Here is a 17,894-nt window from a genome sequence, read left to right as displayed (position 1 = left end):
AAGTCATATTCCAGAATTACTTATCACTCACCGAATAGCAGCTATTAAACTGAAAGTGGGATTATTACATTCTGAAGAAATACAGTTTTACATAATTTCTCATGCTTCACATCCTGTTTTGTTGGCATGGCTCCAAAAGCATAAATCTCACATAAACTGGTTTACTACACAGGTGTTGTCTTGGGGTGAAGTGTGTAAATATACATGTCTCCAACATGTACTACCCACTTGTACTACTTCCAAAAAGGCTCTACTCCCACCTGTCTATGCAGACTCTTCAGATGAATTTAGCAAGCAAGCGGCAAAGATTTTACCACATCATAGAGATTGGGACTGTCTCGTTGATCTTGTGCCTGACAAGGCTATTCTTGTGCCTGACAAGGCTATTCCCAGAGGCCCTGTTTATCATTTATCTCTGCCAGAAACACAAGCCATATCTGACTATATAAAACAGACTATGGACAGAGGATTCATCCATCAGTCAACCTCTCCAGCCTCTTTTTCATCGACAGACTCTAGGGGGTTGAACAGTATTATCATCAAAAGTCATTACTGTCGTCCATTAATATCTGAGTTGTTTGACAGGGTGAAAGGAGCTACTATATTCTCTGAACTGGATGTATTAGGTGCTTATAACCTCATCTGAAACAGAGATAGAGATGAGTGGAAAACAGCATTTAATACTTGTGATGGCCACTAAGAATACCTGCTGATGCCTTTTGACTTCACTAACTAAATATTCCAGAACTTACTTTATCTCTGCATAGTAGTCTATTGGATGATATTTGTATCATCTCCCCAGACTTGCATCAAAACTGTTAAAGAGGTGCTCCAGAGACTGAGAAAAAATAAAAACTTCATTGTAAGTTTGAAAAATGTACTTTTGAGGTTAAAAATGTCCCTTGCCTGGGCTACATCATTTTAGGTTCAGAATTGGAGATGGACCCTTCCAGTGTCGGACTAAGGCATGTAGGGCCCACCGTGGGGATGCAGTGGTAGGGGCACATGTTTAGGGGTGTGGCCAGTCTGCAGAGGGTGTGTGGCCTGCCACCTCATTGGTTTGACTAACCATTAGAGAGTGCAATGTGAGGGCCCCTACATAAATATATACAGTAAATTCAGATGCTGCATACATGATAATGTACCAGATTAATAACAGATTAATAACAGCAATGCACTGTAGAAAATACACCATAGTCCAGTATAAGGTAACATATGTATGATGTATAATTCAGGTGCACAGGCTGGAACCTGATCCATAGAGCAAGTGGGGCCCCAGGTAGTGGGGCCCACCGGTGGTTTCCCCTGCACCCCTGTGGGCCAGTACAAGCCTGGACCCTTCCAAGGAGCAAGCAATACTTAACTGGCCATAACCAATTGAGTTGATCAAATTATTTTTAGGATTTGCCAATTATTATAAAAAAGATTCATACCTTGAATCTTTTTTATGACTCTACCTTGGCATTTCCTACTTCTGCATTAACTCATAAAGGAGCTAATCCTTCACATTGGCCAGAAGAAGCGTAAAAAGCCTAATTAACACTCAAACAAGCATTCATAGCTGCCACAATAATTTATCAACCAGATACTTCAAAAAAGTTCATATTAGAAGTTGATGCTTCCTCAGTTGGGATTGAAGCTGTTATATTTCAGTATGTTCAAGATTCACAAATACACCCATGTGGGTTTTTCTCTAGAAAATTTCTTCCAGCAGAAATGAATTCACTATCGGAGAGACTGCATTGTCGGCAATTAAACTGGCACTTCAAGAGTGTTGACATTTGTTAGAAGGGGCTAGATTTCCTGTACCCTCTTTCACTGACTATAAAAGTCTTTTATATCTGAATTCTAGATCACCTTGTTCCCAGGTGCCAGCACCCTGCCTAGGGTCAAGACATTTCTGTCCAAAAGATTACTGAAATGGGCTCATGGCTCTCATTTCTTAGGACATGCTGGAGTACAGAGTGCAAGAATTGCTCCATCATACTTATGGGTGGTCTACTTTACTGAGTGATGTGAAAGAATTTGTGTCTGCATGTCCTGTTTGTGCACAACACAAAGTTTCAAGACAAGCTCCAGTAGTTTTTCTGATGCTGTTACCAGTACCCAAACATCCTTGGACACACTTATCAATGGATTTCATCACTGATTTGCCTGCTTGTAATTATTGCAACACTATCTGAGTAGTGGTGGATCGCTTCTCAACATTAGCCCATTTCATCCCACTGAAAGCGTTACCTTCAGCTCCAGTTCTAGCTCAAATCTTCATTAAAGAGATTTTGAGGTTACATGGTTGTCCTGATTAAATCATTTCAGGCCGTGAAGTTCAATTTGTTGCCAAGTTTTGGAGTGCCCTGTGTGCTGCTATGCAAATTAAATTAAAATTTTCTTTTGATTATCACCCTCAAACAAATTTTCAAACCTGCTCTTGTTGTAATTAACACTTCTGTCAACACCAGTGTGATGTCTGTCTCCTGGGTAGTGATCATGCTGTGGGGAGCAAAGTATTTTACAACTGTGAAGTGACTTTCATGTACATTTATATTGATATTGACAGTATTGTGGCAGCTGTTATCAAAAAAATGATGGCATATAATTTTTTCACATAGTGGTAGGTTTACCAGACTGCACATAAACAAGCGGCCATCGCCAGATCCTATAGTCCCTCTCATGGATATTTTGTGATCTGTAGCTAGAATGGCTAACTCCATCTGAAGATGGGTGGGTGATGGTGGAAAATAGCAGACCAGGGGCTGGAGGCCTGCAGTGGGGGATGAAGGAAAGGGGGGGGGGAGTAAGGGTAACAGAGGAGAGGCTGCTAAGAGCCTGGTGTGGGGGGTACTCAAATACTAAGGGTAGATGGGTGGTGGATGGCAACATAGCAACATTAGTAAGTTCACTGATTGGTTTACAGCATCATAGTGAGGGTTCTGGGTGGCGGAGGGTAGCATAGTTGGGGTTGCTTGGTGGTGACAGGCAGCAGGACAGGGGATGGAGGATAGCAGAACAGGGTGTGGAGGGTGGCAAAGCAGGGGTTGCTGGGTGAAAGAGGTTAGTCTGAGAGTATAAGACTAAAGGGTGCTGGTTAAGGGCAGGTGAAAACCACTTTCTCTCCACTTGTTATATACCCCATTGGTAGAGGGAGATCAGTATGCATTACCAGCAGACGGGATGCCGGCGGTCACAATACCAATGCTGGTATCCCGATGGTCACAATCTTGACAGGGGTGAGGTAACCCTAACCCTCCCTTACCGCAGCGCAGCCTAATCCTAACCTCTTCCCTTAGTGCCTTAACCTAACCTCTCTTTCTGTGGCCTAACCCTAAGCCTCCCACTTAGTGCCTAAACATAGCCCCCCAGTGGTGCCTAACCATAACCCCCCTCCCAGAAGCCTAACTCTAACCCCCCCCCCCCCTGCAGCCTAACTCTAGGCCCCCTGCCCCATGCAGCCAAACCCTTTCCCTCTCGGCTATACCTACCTTTGGGATTCCGGCTATGGGATTCCGGCATTGGGATGTTGACCTATTTGGGATTCCAACATCGGTGTTCTGATGGGTGTCTGTATTCTGACTGCCGGGATCCCGACAGCCGGTATCTTAAACATATAACATATAGAACATATAGAACATTTGGGCAGTATGGATGGTGTAACGGTTTGCATTACGGCCTCACATCACTGAGGTCATGGATTCAATTCCCATCATGGACCTAACTGTTTGGAGTTTGTATATTCTCCCCGTACTTGCATGGGTTTTCTCCAGGTACTCCGGTTTCCTCCCACAATCTAAAAACATAGTGGTAAGTTAATTGGGAGCATGGGATGCTATAGGTATGGAATGAGCGCTAGAGTGGGAGAGGGAGCAGGCATATGTGCCTCCTTATTGCTGTAACTGCTCCATATGTCATCCACTACATATGTGAGAAGGGGTATGGGGTCTCAGTCTATGTTGTCCATTGCAGACACTGAGCTGTGAGGTGGGTCAGTGATAGACATAATTATATTAGATAGATACTTTTTATAAATAAATAGATTGATAAAGAAATACGTATATAAATAATACGTGTGGCCACATCAGTGCTTTAAGTGTTTCTTGGTGATGTCTCAATATTAGTTATACCAGTCATCATCATCATCATCATTGGTCTTTAAATAATGAATAAATAATAATAACAATAAAAAAACATTGCTACTGTCGACTCTTAAATAGTGAATCTAGTACCAGTACTGATATCCTGATCTAAATACTGCTAATGAATCATCCCCTCCTACAAAAGCCAAAACCACTATCAGCCTATAGTAGGACTATTGCTGAGATGGGACCCCCTTAGTCATAATGGAACAAGGCAAAGCAAGATATACTCCTCTTAAATGGTGAATCTGCATATCTCAGGAGGAGCCCATGTCTAATTATATCGCATTTCAAGGAGCATGCTACACTTGATCTCAAGTTCTGTAAGCTAAGATATACAGAAATCTGAGTGCACTATGGGGGTAATTTCAACCTGTTAGCACACTGCCATTTTTCGCAGTGCAGCGATCAGGTCACTATTGCGCATGCGTATGCACTGCAATGCGCAGGCGCATCGTACGGGTAAAAAGCGGATCGTTGCTGGGCGATGGATTTAAAGAAGAATCCATTTGCACGGCCAATCGCAATGAGATTGACAGGAAGAGGGCGTTTATGGGTGTCAACTGACCGTTTTCTGGGAGTGTTTGGAAAAACGCAGGCGTGTCCAAGCATTTGCAGGGCGGGTGTCTGAAGTCACTTCCGAGACCAGACAGGCTGAAGTGATCGCAAGGGCTGAGTAAGTTCAGAGCTACTCAGAAACTGCACAAAATGTTTTTGTAGTGCTCGGCTGCACAGGCGTTCGCACACTTGCAAAGCTAAAATACACTCCCCTATAGGCGGCGACTATCTGATCGCAGCGCTGCAAAAAGTAGTTAGCGAGCGTTCAACTCAGAATGACCCCCTATGTTACAAATCCACAGCCCAAAAATACTGTAGATATAAGCCCAAGTGGGAATGATGCCTGTTATAATGAGTTATATAGATGTTTATAGTTTTCATTATACTTATTGTTCATTCTGTCTTTCTGTATATTGTATGTTATTCATTATACTCAATAAAATTGTTAACTATACTTAATAAAATAAATGTTTATGTAAAAATTTTTATATATGAGACTTGATTAAAATTTGAATTACATAACATTTTATGTTTTATCTAGGTGCAGAACATGTCCCAGTCAATAGAGGTGTTGAATCTACGCACACAGAGGGATTTTCAGTATGTGCAGAAGATGGAGACCCAAATGAAGGGTCTGAGGTCCAAATTTCGGCAGATTGAGGAAGATCGCAAAACGCTCCTGACACGTCACTTTCAGGTGAGAACACTGAAATAAATAAATTCTGTTATCGGACATTGTAACAGTCTTCTCTGCTAACAACATTCATGGCAAACGCTTTTCCTTTCAGCAAGGTGAACAATAGCAATTACTGCTGAGGGTGACTAATTTGCAGTAATAAATTCATAGTCAATTAACTCACAAATAAATGAAACACATTAATACATAAAAGAAGTGCAACAACATCATTTGTGGTAGTTCCAACTTAATTAAATGTAACTAGCTTAGACAGTCCTTTCCAGTGGTGATTAGTCATAAAAATATATGAACGATATACTTTACATATTTTGGTAACAACATACCAAATGTCATGCAATGTAAATATCTTGGATAAGAAGACAAAATCCAAATAATAATTTTTGCAACATATTTGAATTATTGCAGAAATTGATGGTTATCTAATTTATGACATGCCTACACTTATGTGTACTGATGCCTGGCATTCTAATGTAGGACACAGACTAAACTGAAATTCAGAAATGTGGGCAAATTCAGTTACATTTCTCAGGCATTGGGCTGCTTGCAGCAGTCATTGAGATTCCAATCCAACCTGCTCAAGGATGTATAATGTATGTATAGGCTCCACTTGACCAAGAGGCGTAATTTTCCCACACGTGTGGAAGAAGAATCTAATGGAATGCAATTACAGTAATAGAACATGTACACTGAATAGACTAGTACTGTAGATCAAAATAATAATCATCAGACCATATTTTCTACCTCACTAGATATAGATAAAGATCACTGGTCAGACGTATAGAATTTGTGGTCAATTGTCTCTAACCGTCTGGAAATAAAACACTTTCCAGAAGCAGTTGTGCCATTGTGCCATGCTCCCCGCATAATCTAGATACAGTATGTCCATAGACCACCATTACTGTTTCTTTGGATACACATACACAATTTACCATGATTATGCTGTGTATCACACAAGATGCCCAGATCTCATTCTGTTCATTGCAAATGATCTCTTTCTTATAGGATCTCAAAGAAAAGATGGATGAGCTGCAGCCACTAATCCCTGTTTTGGAGCAGTATAAGACAGATGCTCGGCTCATTACACAGTTCAAGGAAGAGATCAGAAATCTAACTGGAATTCTCACCGGCATTCAACAAGAGATTGGAGCATTTGACTATGAAGAACTGCACCAGAGGGTTCTGGGACTGGAGACTCGTCTTAGAGAATGCATGAAAAAACTGAGTAAGACAAGACTTTTCTTATATGTTCTATTTATATATTTTTCTGTATACCCTAACCAAATACAGAAGATTGATCAATTCTGTGGAGAAAGTCTTTCAATGTTCATTAGAACAATGATTCTTGATGTGATTGGTTGCGTCAATAAAATATACATTTGTGTTGTCTCAAGTAAAATGAGGGTAATATTTATATGTCTTGAGATCTCAGAAATCTTAGACACCATGGACAACAAAGCTCTTATGTCAGGGCTTCCATCGGGTTTAGCCAGCTTTGACTATAGGGAAAGAATTCTTTAGCCAATCCACTGAATTACCATGCACTTACATATAATGGGTCAGCAATACTGCTACAAGGGGAGAATGGGCAGGTGCAAATGGGTGAGTGTATAACAATAATATAAATATCTTAATAGTAACTTAAGCCACTAAGGGGTCTATTCATTATGCTATTTATCAGGGACTCTACGCAGGTTGCCGGGGCAATTCATAATGTCTCTATTGCGGAATCAGCTGATCCGAAAATCAGCTGTCCCTACAAATCTTTTCACCACTACTAAGTAACGGTGAAACTTAGCACTGCCGTATCTGACCTCGGCAGTGCTACTGCTAGAGTTACCCACTCATCATTTTAATTCTGGACACATATTAATTACACAGGTTCTGTGGCTGATTAAAACCAAGTGAAATGGAGTCTTGAAGTCAGCCAGCCATAGAACCTGTGTAATTTATACGTGTCCAGAATTAAAGGAATGAGGTGGTAACCCTAGCTACTGCGCATGCGTGACCAGGGGTCCACGTATGTGTGGCCTCCGTTGAAACAGCCTGACAGTGATGGAGGGATCTGAATGGATCCCTCTGTGCAACTGAGATGCCTTCTAATAGGTAAGGAGTGGGGTGCGGTAACAAACGCCATCTGGAGATGGCGAATGTTCCCACAGTCAAGCCCCGAAAATATTGTATTTTCAGAGCTTGATGAATTTAGGTCCTCATACTAGTGTATGGAGACAGCAGGCCAGATCAGCAGTGAAAGTTAAGCAGAAATCTGTGAAATCTCCTGTATTAACTTTTTAATAAGTGGCACTGACACTTAATGTCTACAAAAGTAGTTGAAAATGTTAGTTTTTTTTACCTGCTTTTGTATAAATTAGGTGATGATGAATAAATACCTAAACAACAGCACTAATCAATCCTACCTAAAATAAAAAATCTCATCATAATAATAAGCAGTCCCGAAGGCAGACTTTAATTAAAAAAAAGTAACTTCACATTTAAAAATATATACAATTAAAAATCACAACGTATAATACATATATCACATATAAAAGATAAATATATAGTATATAACACATTTTCATATGTAGTCATAAACTGAGCTCATATAATCAATGACGTAAAAAGTAAAGTCTGGCCATGACATGGGAACTCTGTGACAGAAAAAATGGAAACTGTCTCAAGGGGGTATAAAAGTGTTCTTTTTTTAATGAGATTTTGATGCTGTCATCAATTGGACGTCATTTTCAAACACAAAGCACAAATTTATCTCTGTATGACAGGAGTATGGTATCAGGCAGTTCATAATGGTTAAGTTTGCCTGGGACTACTCTTGTTGAGAAAATTGATGCAGCGCTTTCCCTGTGTTTTAGTAAATGTGCTATGTGTATGCCATGTTAACATTCTTGTGCTTAAAGTGTTTCTAAGTAGTAATAGAGCTAACTGTTCTTCTGTCCAGAATCTTGAGAGCTTATCCCTAGTTGGAAGTGTTAGTGTGGAATGAAAAGACTGGGTAAATTCTAGGAGGAAACCTTATCATGAACTGTCAAATTGTTCTATGGCATTGGGAATGATCCTCAATGATCATCATCCTGACAAGCAGTGGCAAAGACCTGGTTATTAACCAAGCTCAGGAGATAACGTATGCCAATTTTGACCATTGCGGAGCTAATTTTCACCTCTACTTAGAGTGCACTAGAGTGGGAACTGGATGGGGGTGCAGAGAAGAGCTTTCAACCCATGGCTGGTTGTCCTTAAAGAGGGAGGCCCTAATTTTTAGTGGGACCCTATTTCTTTGGGATTATAGCACTGGTCTGGCCAGTCTAAAGCCGGGTACACACTAAACAATGGACTGCTGACATCAGCAAGTGCATATACACTTGCCGAAGTCTGTGGTAGAGGGGCGGGGGGGGGGGATCAGGATCAGGGCCATGCTGCATTCGGCAAGATGGCATCACTTGCGACATCCCCAGATAGAGCTGCATGTACATTCGATTGGTGAAGTCGCTAGCGACCCGCGGGAGCGCATAATTGACGATATAGTGGAAACACAGTGGACGATTTGAACAATATGTTGTTCAGAAATGTTGGAATAGACCATATTGTTTAAAAAGTCATTCAGTGTGTACCCAGCTTAGGGCTGGATGCCGTTATGGCAGGGGGACCACATTATTAGTGCCCACTTGCTATAGCGTCTCCAGCCCTGGCTGGCCTTGTGCTGAAAAAGGGGGGACCCATGCACATGTTCTCCTTTTTTTTCACTACCAGACTAGACAAAAAACCCCTGGGCTTGTTATGAAATTACATGGAATCCCCAAGCCGTTTTTGCAAAAAAATGTAAAATATTTTTTTCATTTTTAATGAAATAGCCTGTATGGGTCATACATGGGTTATACTCATTCTGATCTAGTGGACTAGCAACCTCTAGGTATGGATGGTGGGTTTTATTTAGGGGAGGCAATCACTAGACTGCCTGTCAGAATCCCGGCGGTCACAATGCTGACACCGGAATCCTGACAGGCAGTGAAGTACCGCCGCCAGAATGCCACTGCCACAGGCTTTTCTCCCTCCAGGGGTGCCTACAACACCCACAGAGGGAGAATAGAACCTTTGGCGAGTGCAGCAAGCCACCATGCCAGCAGCGTGGCAGGCGCAGCGAGCTCGCAAGGGGCTTTCTATCGCTTGCCCCGCTGCCGGCATACTGGTAGCTGGGATCCCACTGTCGGGATCATGACGGCCGGGATCCTGGCCACCGGTAATACATATGTATTCCCTATTTAGAATGTCAAATCGACCTGAAGTAAATTCTGTATTTTAGATTTAGCACCTGCCGTCTATCCACGGGAGGTTTAAAATGACAGCAAACCCGGCACTACTGTAATTAAATTTAGAACACAGTACGCCTGATTCTAGGTTGGACCCATTTCCATCTGTGTCTGTGTTTTTCACTGATCGCACATCTGCGACAAAACCCTTCCCTGGTGTACATCCAAGGACTGGGACGCCCACTGTCATCATCTCTAGATACTGAAATACTGCTTGGTGCATCTTAGACGCACCATTGGTTGATCTTTAAAACTTACACCAGTCCTAAGTAAGTAAGCGCCTGTGTATGCAAAACTTCAGTGACACACCCACAACAGTTCCATAGCACGCCCATAAGACAGACCATCTCTGTGCATCTGAATAACGCCTCCAGTCACTACGCAGGAATGCTCAATTCATTTTCAATGTACTTCAACAGTGTTTCTGTATTAACACAATTGACAAGCATAGTAACATAGTAACTGTTACGTTCCTGGTGCTCAGAACAAGAGAGATGTTGCGTAGTGAGTCCAGAGCACCAGAACGTGACGCTGAAATAAGGTGTGGTATGGAAATAGCCCCTAGCAGCCTACCTCCATTGTTTCACCCCTGTGGTCAGTTCACACCTGCGTGACTATGGTTTCTTGGGCACACGGCAGCCGCGTTTGAAGGGCGGATTAGATCTGCCCAACTCCGATGCCCCCAGGTCTTAGAGTGAGACAAGGCGTGAACCGAGACAGGATAATAACAAGGGGACCTCTAACTAAAGCAAACAGAAGGCTAGGGACTACTACCAACCCTAAAACTAAATACATGTGCGGCACGCTGCCAAAGGAAAAGAACAACAAAGGAGATGCTGTCCACACGCCGACACAATACTGTTGTGTACCAGCGGTGACAGCATATGCAGAACCCTCTGCAAAACACCAGTAACAGATATAACCAAGGAATACAGCGGCCTAGGCCGACGGACGCGGCAAAGCCGCTACTCACGGAACTGGTACAAATACTGGCAAACGGACAGGAACCCCCAATGTAGCTGACACAGGCTCTCAGAACCGGAGGACAGGCAGAATCCCAAACGACAGACCGGTGGACACCAAGAAGCCAGATACTCGACCAGGAACAGACAAAGCCACAGGACTTCTGGACAGGAACGCTTCACGGCAGGACACGGGATCAGACACTGGATCCGACACTGGATCAGACACTGGATCAGACACTGGAACCGACACTGGAACTGACACTGGAACCGACACTTAGGAACTGGCAGGAACTAGCTCAGAACTCAAGAACTATCACCGGCGTCTGTGTATTGCACTCAGCCAGAATATAACAGAGAGCCCTAATTAATTATGTTGTGCAGCTGCCCTGTTGCATGACTCCAAACTGACAAGATGCAATTAGCAGACAGGTGAGGCCAAACACATGGAAACAGGCTGCAATTACACAGACTCACCACCGACAGCAAACAAGAATCTTCTAAACCAGAGAAAAGGGAAATCCTGGCCTGCAAGAGAACTATAAACATAAAATAGGAATGAACCACTACCCGTGGTTCATAACAGTACCCTCTCCTTAAGGGTGGGCTCCGAACACCCCATGACACCCACGGGGAACAGAAACAGAAGTATAACATAAAATACATAACCAAAATGCAAAACAGGAACGAGCCACTGCCGTGGCTCATAACAGTACCCCTCCTTGAGGAGGGGTCAACGGACCCCAAAATTCAGACTTTCCAGCACAAGGGATACAAAAAAAAATCTGACACACTGGTCTAACAGGCAAGAAAACAGAAACAAGCTATGGCAACAGCTTGTAACAGTGCCCCCCCCCCCCCCTTGAAGGTGGCCACTGGACACAAGACAAGGAAAAAAAAACTTTTTTTTTTTATAACGAGGCAAGAGTCAATAATTATTTCTTTCTTCTTATTTTTACAAAGTTCTTGAGGTCTGACCAAGGTAATTCCCCAAACATTGTCTGAAGGCTGGGTTCAAATCAGAGATTGGTTTCTTAACCTTGGGAGCTGAACTTTCAGGCAAAGTACTACTATTAGAAGAAGACAGAAAAGCACATCCTGCAGTCAAAACAACGGGCTGAGACTCTTGTGCCGAGTTTACAGTATACGGTGGACTCTCAGCATATAAGACGGGTGACCTAGAGGAACCTGAACCAATTTCTTTGGAACCATATCTCTTAATAACTGCATCACTGAATGCCGGGGGATCCTGAAGAATGGGATCTTCAGCTTTCATTAAGCTGGACGCCCACTCAAAAGGCTCTCCTCTAAAGGAATATATCAGATAGAGCACAAGGTTCTCTGAAGTGATGCCCAGAAATGGTCTAGACAACAAAATGGTGTAATAGTGTTTGTAAAGCGCCAGAAATTGGACTAAGTCCCCATCAAAGATTATAGATGTTGAGATATCAACAGAGTCAGGATCTGCTTCCTTCCCATCTGACTGACTAGAGTGCTTTGCTAGGACCTGGTCACTACTGACCTTACTCGAGGCTGTGACTTTCTGAAACCCACCAGGGGCAGTGACTTTCTGAACCCCACCTGGGGCAGTGGCCCTTGGAACCCCACCTGGGGTAGTGACCCTCGGAACCCCCTCTGGGGCAGTGGCCTTCGGGAACACCACTGGGGCAGTGGCCTTCGGGAACACCACTGGGGCAGTGGCCTTCGGGAACCCCGCTGGGGCAGTGGCCTTCGGGAACCCCGCTGGGGCAGTGGCCTTCGGGTTCTTTTACTGGGACCGGGCCGTCAGCCTCCCTCTCTGGGACTGGGCCGTCAGCCTCCCTCTCTGGGACTGGGCCGTCAGCCTCCCTCTCTGGGACCGGGCCATCAGCCTCGCTCTCTGGGACCGGGCCATCAGCCTCCCTCTCCGGGACCGGGCCGTCAGCCTCCCTCTCCGGGACCGGGCCATCAGCCTCCCTCTCCGGGACCGGGCCGTCAGCCTCCCTCTTTGAGTCGATAATTATCAAAACTTCTCCCAGGACTATGACCTCCGGGACTTTTGCTGAAGCTATAACCTTCAGAACCTCCACTAACACTATGCCTCTTAAATCCTTTCCTGGGGAAGCGACCTCTAGACCCTTCTCTAGGGCTGTGTCTCTCCAGACCCCACTTGGGGATATTACTTCAAAGATCCCTTCTGTGGTTTTGCTTCTCGAGTTCCCTTCTAGAACTATGGTTTTAGATACCCTTTCTGGGGTTGTGCATTTCAAGTCCCTACCTGGGGTAACAGCTTCTGAGACCCCTTCTGGTATTGACACCTGAGCTATAATATTCAATGTCCCTCTATGACCCAGAGCTCCAGGACTCTGGGCATCGGGTACCACTCCAGGACCCTGGGCATCGGGTACCGCTCCAGGACCCTGGGCATCGGGTACCGCTCCAGGACCCTGGGCATCGGGCACCGCTCCAGGACCCTGGGCATCGGGCACCGCTCCAGGACCCTGGGCATTGGGCACCACTTCAGGACCCTGGGCATCGGGCACCGCTCCAGGGGTTTGCAACTCTGCTTCAACAGGAAAATCAAGAGAGGAGAGAAACATTCTCCTTTGGTTCCTGAATCTATAATGGGGCTCCCTAGCCCAAGGACCCCAATTATAGGACAGAGTGCTTTTTAGTGTGGGTTGTGTGACAAGTACCTCTGCCACAGTAGAGACAGGAGTAGGTCTTGTATCCTGACTCAACTTGGCCAGAGGGCAGGACTTGTCACCACACTTTGGCTTGCGCAACTCACAGGTCTGCAGATAGTGGCCTAAACCCCCACAATATAGGCATAAATTTAAGTTTCTGCGACGCAGACGCTCCTCTTCTGAGAGCCTGGGCCGCAGAAAACTTTTAAACTTTTTCTCTCCAACTGAACCTGAGGATTCTCTTGTCACCATATTGTGAGCAAGAGTCTCTTTAGAGGTAGATGAACTCTCAATGACTTCTGGCAAGATAAGCAAAATTTTAGTCAGAAGGTTTTGCAGTTGCTTTAAGGATTGCTGCAAAACTTCCAGTCGCTCAAGTTTCAAAGCACTGAAAGCAGAGTTCAGGGCTGAGAGAGACGCCTGCAGGGCTTGCATAGTTGGCATAGGAGGATTTTAAACTAGACAAGACAAGACAAGACTAAACTAGACTAGACAAGACAAGACTGGACTGGATTTTTTTTTTTTAACTAGACAAGACAAGACTGGATTCTGCACACCGGACTGGATTCTGCACACCGGACTGGATTCTGCACACCGGACTGGATTCCGCACACCGGACTGGATTCTGCACACTGAATTCTAGACAGGACTGGATTCTAAACACCGGACTGGATTCTGCACACTGAATTCTAGACAGGACTGGATTCTAGACAAGACACTGGACCAAAAAAGAAAAAACTACTATTTAGCTTTGTTTCTTTTTTGTTGTATGGCCGGTGATAATGTTACGTTCCTGGTGCTCAGAACAAGAGAGATGTTGCGTAGTGAGTCCAGAGCACCAGAACGTGACGCTGTAATAAGGTGTGGTATGGAAATAGCCCCTAGCAGCCTACCTCCATTGTTTCACCCGTGTGGTCAGTTCACGCCTGCGTGACTATGGTTTCTTGGGCCCACGGCAGCCGTGTTTGAAGGGCGGATTAGGTCTGCCCAACTCCGATGCCCCCAGGTCTTAGAGTGAGACAAGGCGTGAACCGAGACAGGATAATAACAAGGGGACCTCTAACTAAAGCAAACAGAAGGCTAGGGGCTACTAACAATCCTAAAACTAAATACATGTGCGGCACGCCGCCAAAGGAAAAGAACAACAAAGGAGATGCTGTCCACACGCCGACACAATACTGTTGTGTACCGGCGGTGACAGCATATGCAGAACCCTCTGCAAAACACCAGTAACATATATAACCAAGGAATACAGCGGCCTAGGCCGACGGACGCGGCAAAGCCGCTACTCGTGGAACTGGTACAAATACTGGCAAACGGACAGGAACCCCCCAATGTAGCCGACACAGGCTCTCAGAACCGGAGGACAGGCAGAATCCCAAACGACAGACCGGTGGACACCAAGAAGCCAGATACTTGACCAGGAACAGACAAAGCCACAGGACTTCTGGACAGGAACGCTTCACGGCAGGACATGGGATCAGACACTGGATCAGACACTGGATCCGACACTGGAACCGACACTGGAACCGACACTGGAACTGACACTGGAACCGACACTCAGGAACTGGCAGGAACTAGCTCAGAACTCAAGAACTATCACCGGCGTCTGTGTATTGCACTCAGCCAGAATACAACAGAGAGCCCTAATTAATTATGTCGTGCAGCTGCCCTGTTGCATGACTTCAAACTGACAAGATGCAATTAGCAGACAGGTGAGGCCAAACACATGGAAACAGGCTGCAATTACATAGACTCACCACCGACCGCAAACAAGAATCTTCTAAACCAGAGAAAAGGGAAATCCTGGCCTGCAAGAGAACTATAAACATAAAATAGGAATGAACCACTACCCATGGTTCATAACAGTACCCTCTCCTTAAGGGTGGGCTCCGAACACCCCATGACACCCACGGGGAACAGAAACAGAAGTATAACATAAAATACATAACCAAAATGCAAAACAGGAATGAGCCACTGCCGTGGCTCATAACAGTAACATAGTAACATAGTTATTGAGGTTGAAAAGAGGCAAAATGCCCATCGGGTTCAACCTGTATTCTGTATTAAGCCGAGTTTATTATAATTTTCCCTGTTGAAATAATGTTTTATGTCTAGTTAACCACTGTAAATAATGTTCCTTCCAGATTATCGATGTCCATATTTTAAATGCTATAACCTTGGATATCTTTTTTAGTCAGAAATGTATCCAATCTGTATTTAAATGCATATACAGAGTCTGCCATTTCCACCTTCTCTGGCTGGGAATTCCAAATCCTTATTGCCCTAACAGTGAAGAACTCTTTCCTACGTTGTGTATGGAATTTTCTCTCCTCTAACCTCAGCGAGTGACCTCATGTCCTATACAGAGTTCTTTTAATAAACAATTCCTCTGATAATTCTTTGTAATGTCCCTTTACATATTTGAAGATTTAATAACATCTCCTCTTAGACGCCTCTTTTCCAGTGTATACATATTCAACCTAGTAAGCCTTTCCTCGTACTCCAGTCCCTCTAGCCCTTTAATCAATTTAGTAGCATGCCTTTGAACCCTTTCGAGTTCACAGATATCTTTTTTATACTGTGGTGCCCAAAATTGAACACAGTATTCCAGGTGCGGACGTACTAATGATTTGTACAGCGGCAGGATTACACTCTCGTCCCTTGTCTCAATACCCCGTTTTATGCACGCTAGCACCTTACGTATCTTCTTTGTTGCACTTTGACATTGTATATGGTTATTAAGCCTATTATCAATGAGTACCCCCAAATCATTTTCCAATACGTTTACCCTTAGATTTTTCCCCATTTAATATGTAGGTTACAAGTTTGTTTTTAGTCCCGAAATACATAATTTTGCATTTTTCTATATTGAACCTCATTCTCCATTTAGACGCCCAGATTTCAATTTTAGAAAAGTCATTCTGTAAAGACTCCACATCTATTTCCGAATGAATTACCCTACACAGCTTAGTATCATATGCAAAGATTGACACTGTGCACTCTAAGCCTATTTCTAGGTAATTGATAAATATGTTGAACAGTAGTGGCCCGAGTATGAACCCTTGTGGTATTCCACTGACTACTGGTGCCCAGCTGGAGGACATCTTATTGACCACTACTAGCTGTACCCTGTTGTCTAGCCAGTTACTTATCCATGTACAAATAGTTTTTCCTAGGCCAAGCTCCTTTAATTTGATGATCAGTCTCCTGTGAGGAACTGTATCGAAGGCTTTTGCAAAATCTAAGTAGACCACATCCACTGCTTTTCCCTGGTCGAGAATGTCGCTCACTTCCTCATAGAAGCTAACTATGTTAGTTTGACATGCTCTGTCTCTCACAAACCCATGCTGGTTCTTGCTAATAATCTTAGCGGTATGCAGATACTCCTGTATGCTATCCCTTAAGATTCCTTCCAATATTTTTCCCACTATAGATGTCAAACTAACTGGTCTGTAGTTACCGGGATGATTTTTAGATGCCATTTTAAATAATGGCACTACCTCAGCTATACGCCAATCCATCAGTACCATGCCTGATCTAACTGAACTATTGAAAATCAAGTATAGGTGTCTTGCTAGTTGTGACCTAAGCTCCATAAGAACCCTCAGGTGAAATCCATCTGGGCCAGGTGATTTATTCATCTTAATTTTTCTTAGTCTCTCCCGGACTATTACTTCACTTAAATAAGTATCCAGCCACAAATCATTGCTGTCACTATCGTTATGCACTACCCCCACCATCAGTTTTTCTCTGGTGAACACTGATGGAAAAAATTTGTTCAGTATTTCAGCTTATGTTTCGTCATCATTTATCAATACTCCAAATTCATCTTTTATTGGACCTACAATCTCCTTTTTTAACCTTTTACTGTTTATGTATTTAAAAAACTTTTTTAGGATTGGTTTTGCTCTCCATAGCGATTAGCTTTTCGTTATCAATATTAGCTGCTCTTATTGCTTTTTTGCATCTTTTATTGCATTCCTTGTAGTACTGGAATGACTCCTCCTTTCCATTAGATTTAAATGCTTTGAAAGCACGCTTCTTTTTATCCATTTCTTCCTTGACCTTCTTATTAAGCCACATCGGTTTGAGTTTGGTACTCCTGCATTTGCTGCCCATGGGAATTAATTTGTGAATATTGCTATCTAGCAACCCTTTTAAAGCATCCCACATTTCCGTAGTGTTCTTGTCATGAAACAAAACTTCCCAGTCAATGTTTAGTGCACTTCTCAGCATACTGAAGTTAGCCTTTCTAAAGTTAAATATTTTGGTATATCCCTTATAGCTATGTTTCTTGAAACTGATGTCGAATGTGATCATATAGTGATCACTGTTGCTCAAAGTCTCCCCAACTTTAGTGTTTGATATAATGTCCACATTATTAGTAATTACTAGATCCAGAGTAGTTGGGTCCTCGGCTAGTTGAGACAAGTAGTGATCCTTTAATGTATTTAAGAACCTATTGCCCCTATCCTTAACACATGAATCGTTACTCCAGTTTATATCAGGATAATTAAAATCCCCAATCACTAGGATGTCCCCCAATCCCGCAGCCTTTTCAA

The 17,894-nt window shown here is 43.6% G+C and overlaps 1 protein-coding gene across 2 annotated transcripts in view; it reads left to right on the top strand.

Annotated features, from left to right (window-relative positions):
* The window catches only part of OLFM3 (olfactomedin 3), a 407,355-nt gene that overhangs the window by 364,486 nt on the left and 24,975 nt on the right, over positions 1-17,894 (top strand). For both annotated transcript variants that reach the window (XM_063940093.1, XM_063940092.1), the window contains exons 3-4: positions 5,230-5,385; positions 6,388-6,607. In XM_063940093.1, coding sequence (XP_063796163.1) covers positions 5,230-5,385; positions 6,388-6,607 — 376 coding nt within the window. The remainder of the gene's footprint in view (positions 1-5,229; positions 5,386-6,387; positions 6,608-17,894) is intronic.

This window comes from Pseudophryne corroboree, chromosome 9 (genome assembly GCF_028390025.1).
Source record: "Pseudophryne corroboree isolate aPseCor3 chromosome 9, aPseCor3.hap2, whole genome shotgun sequence".
In the NCBI taxonomy this organism is placed as follows: domain Eukaryota; kingdom Metazoa; phylum Chordata; class Amphibia; order Anura; family Myobatrachidae; genus Pseudophryne; species Pseudophryne corroboree.
This window is presented reverse-complemented; position numbering and strand designations above follow the sequence as displayed.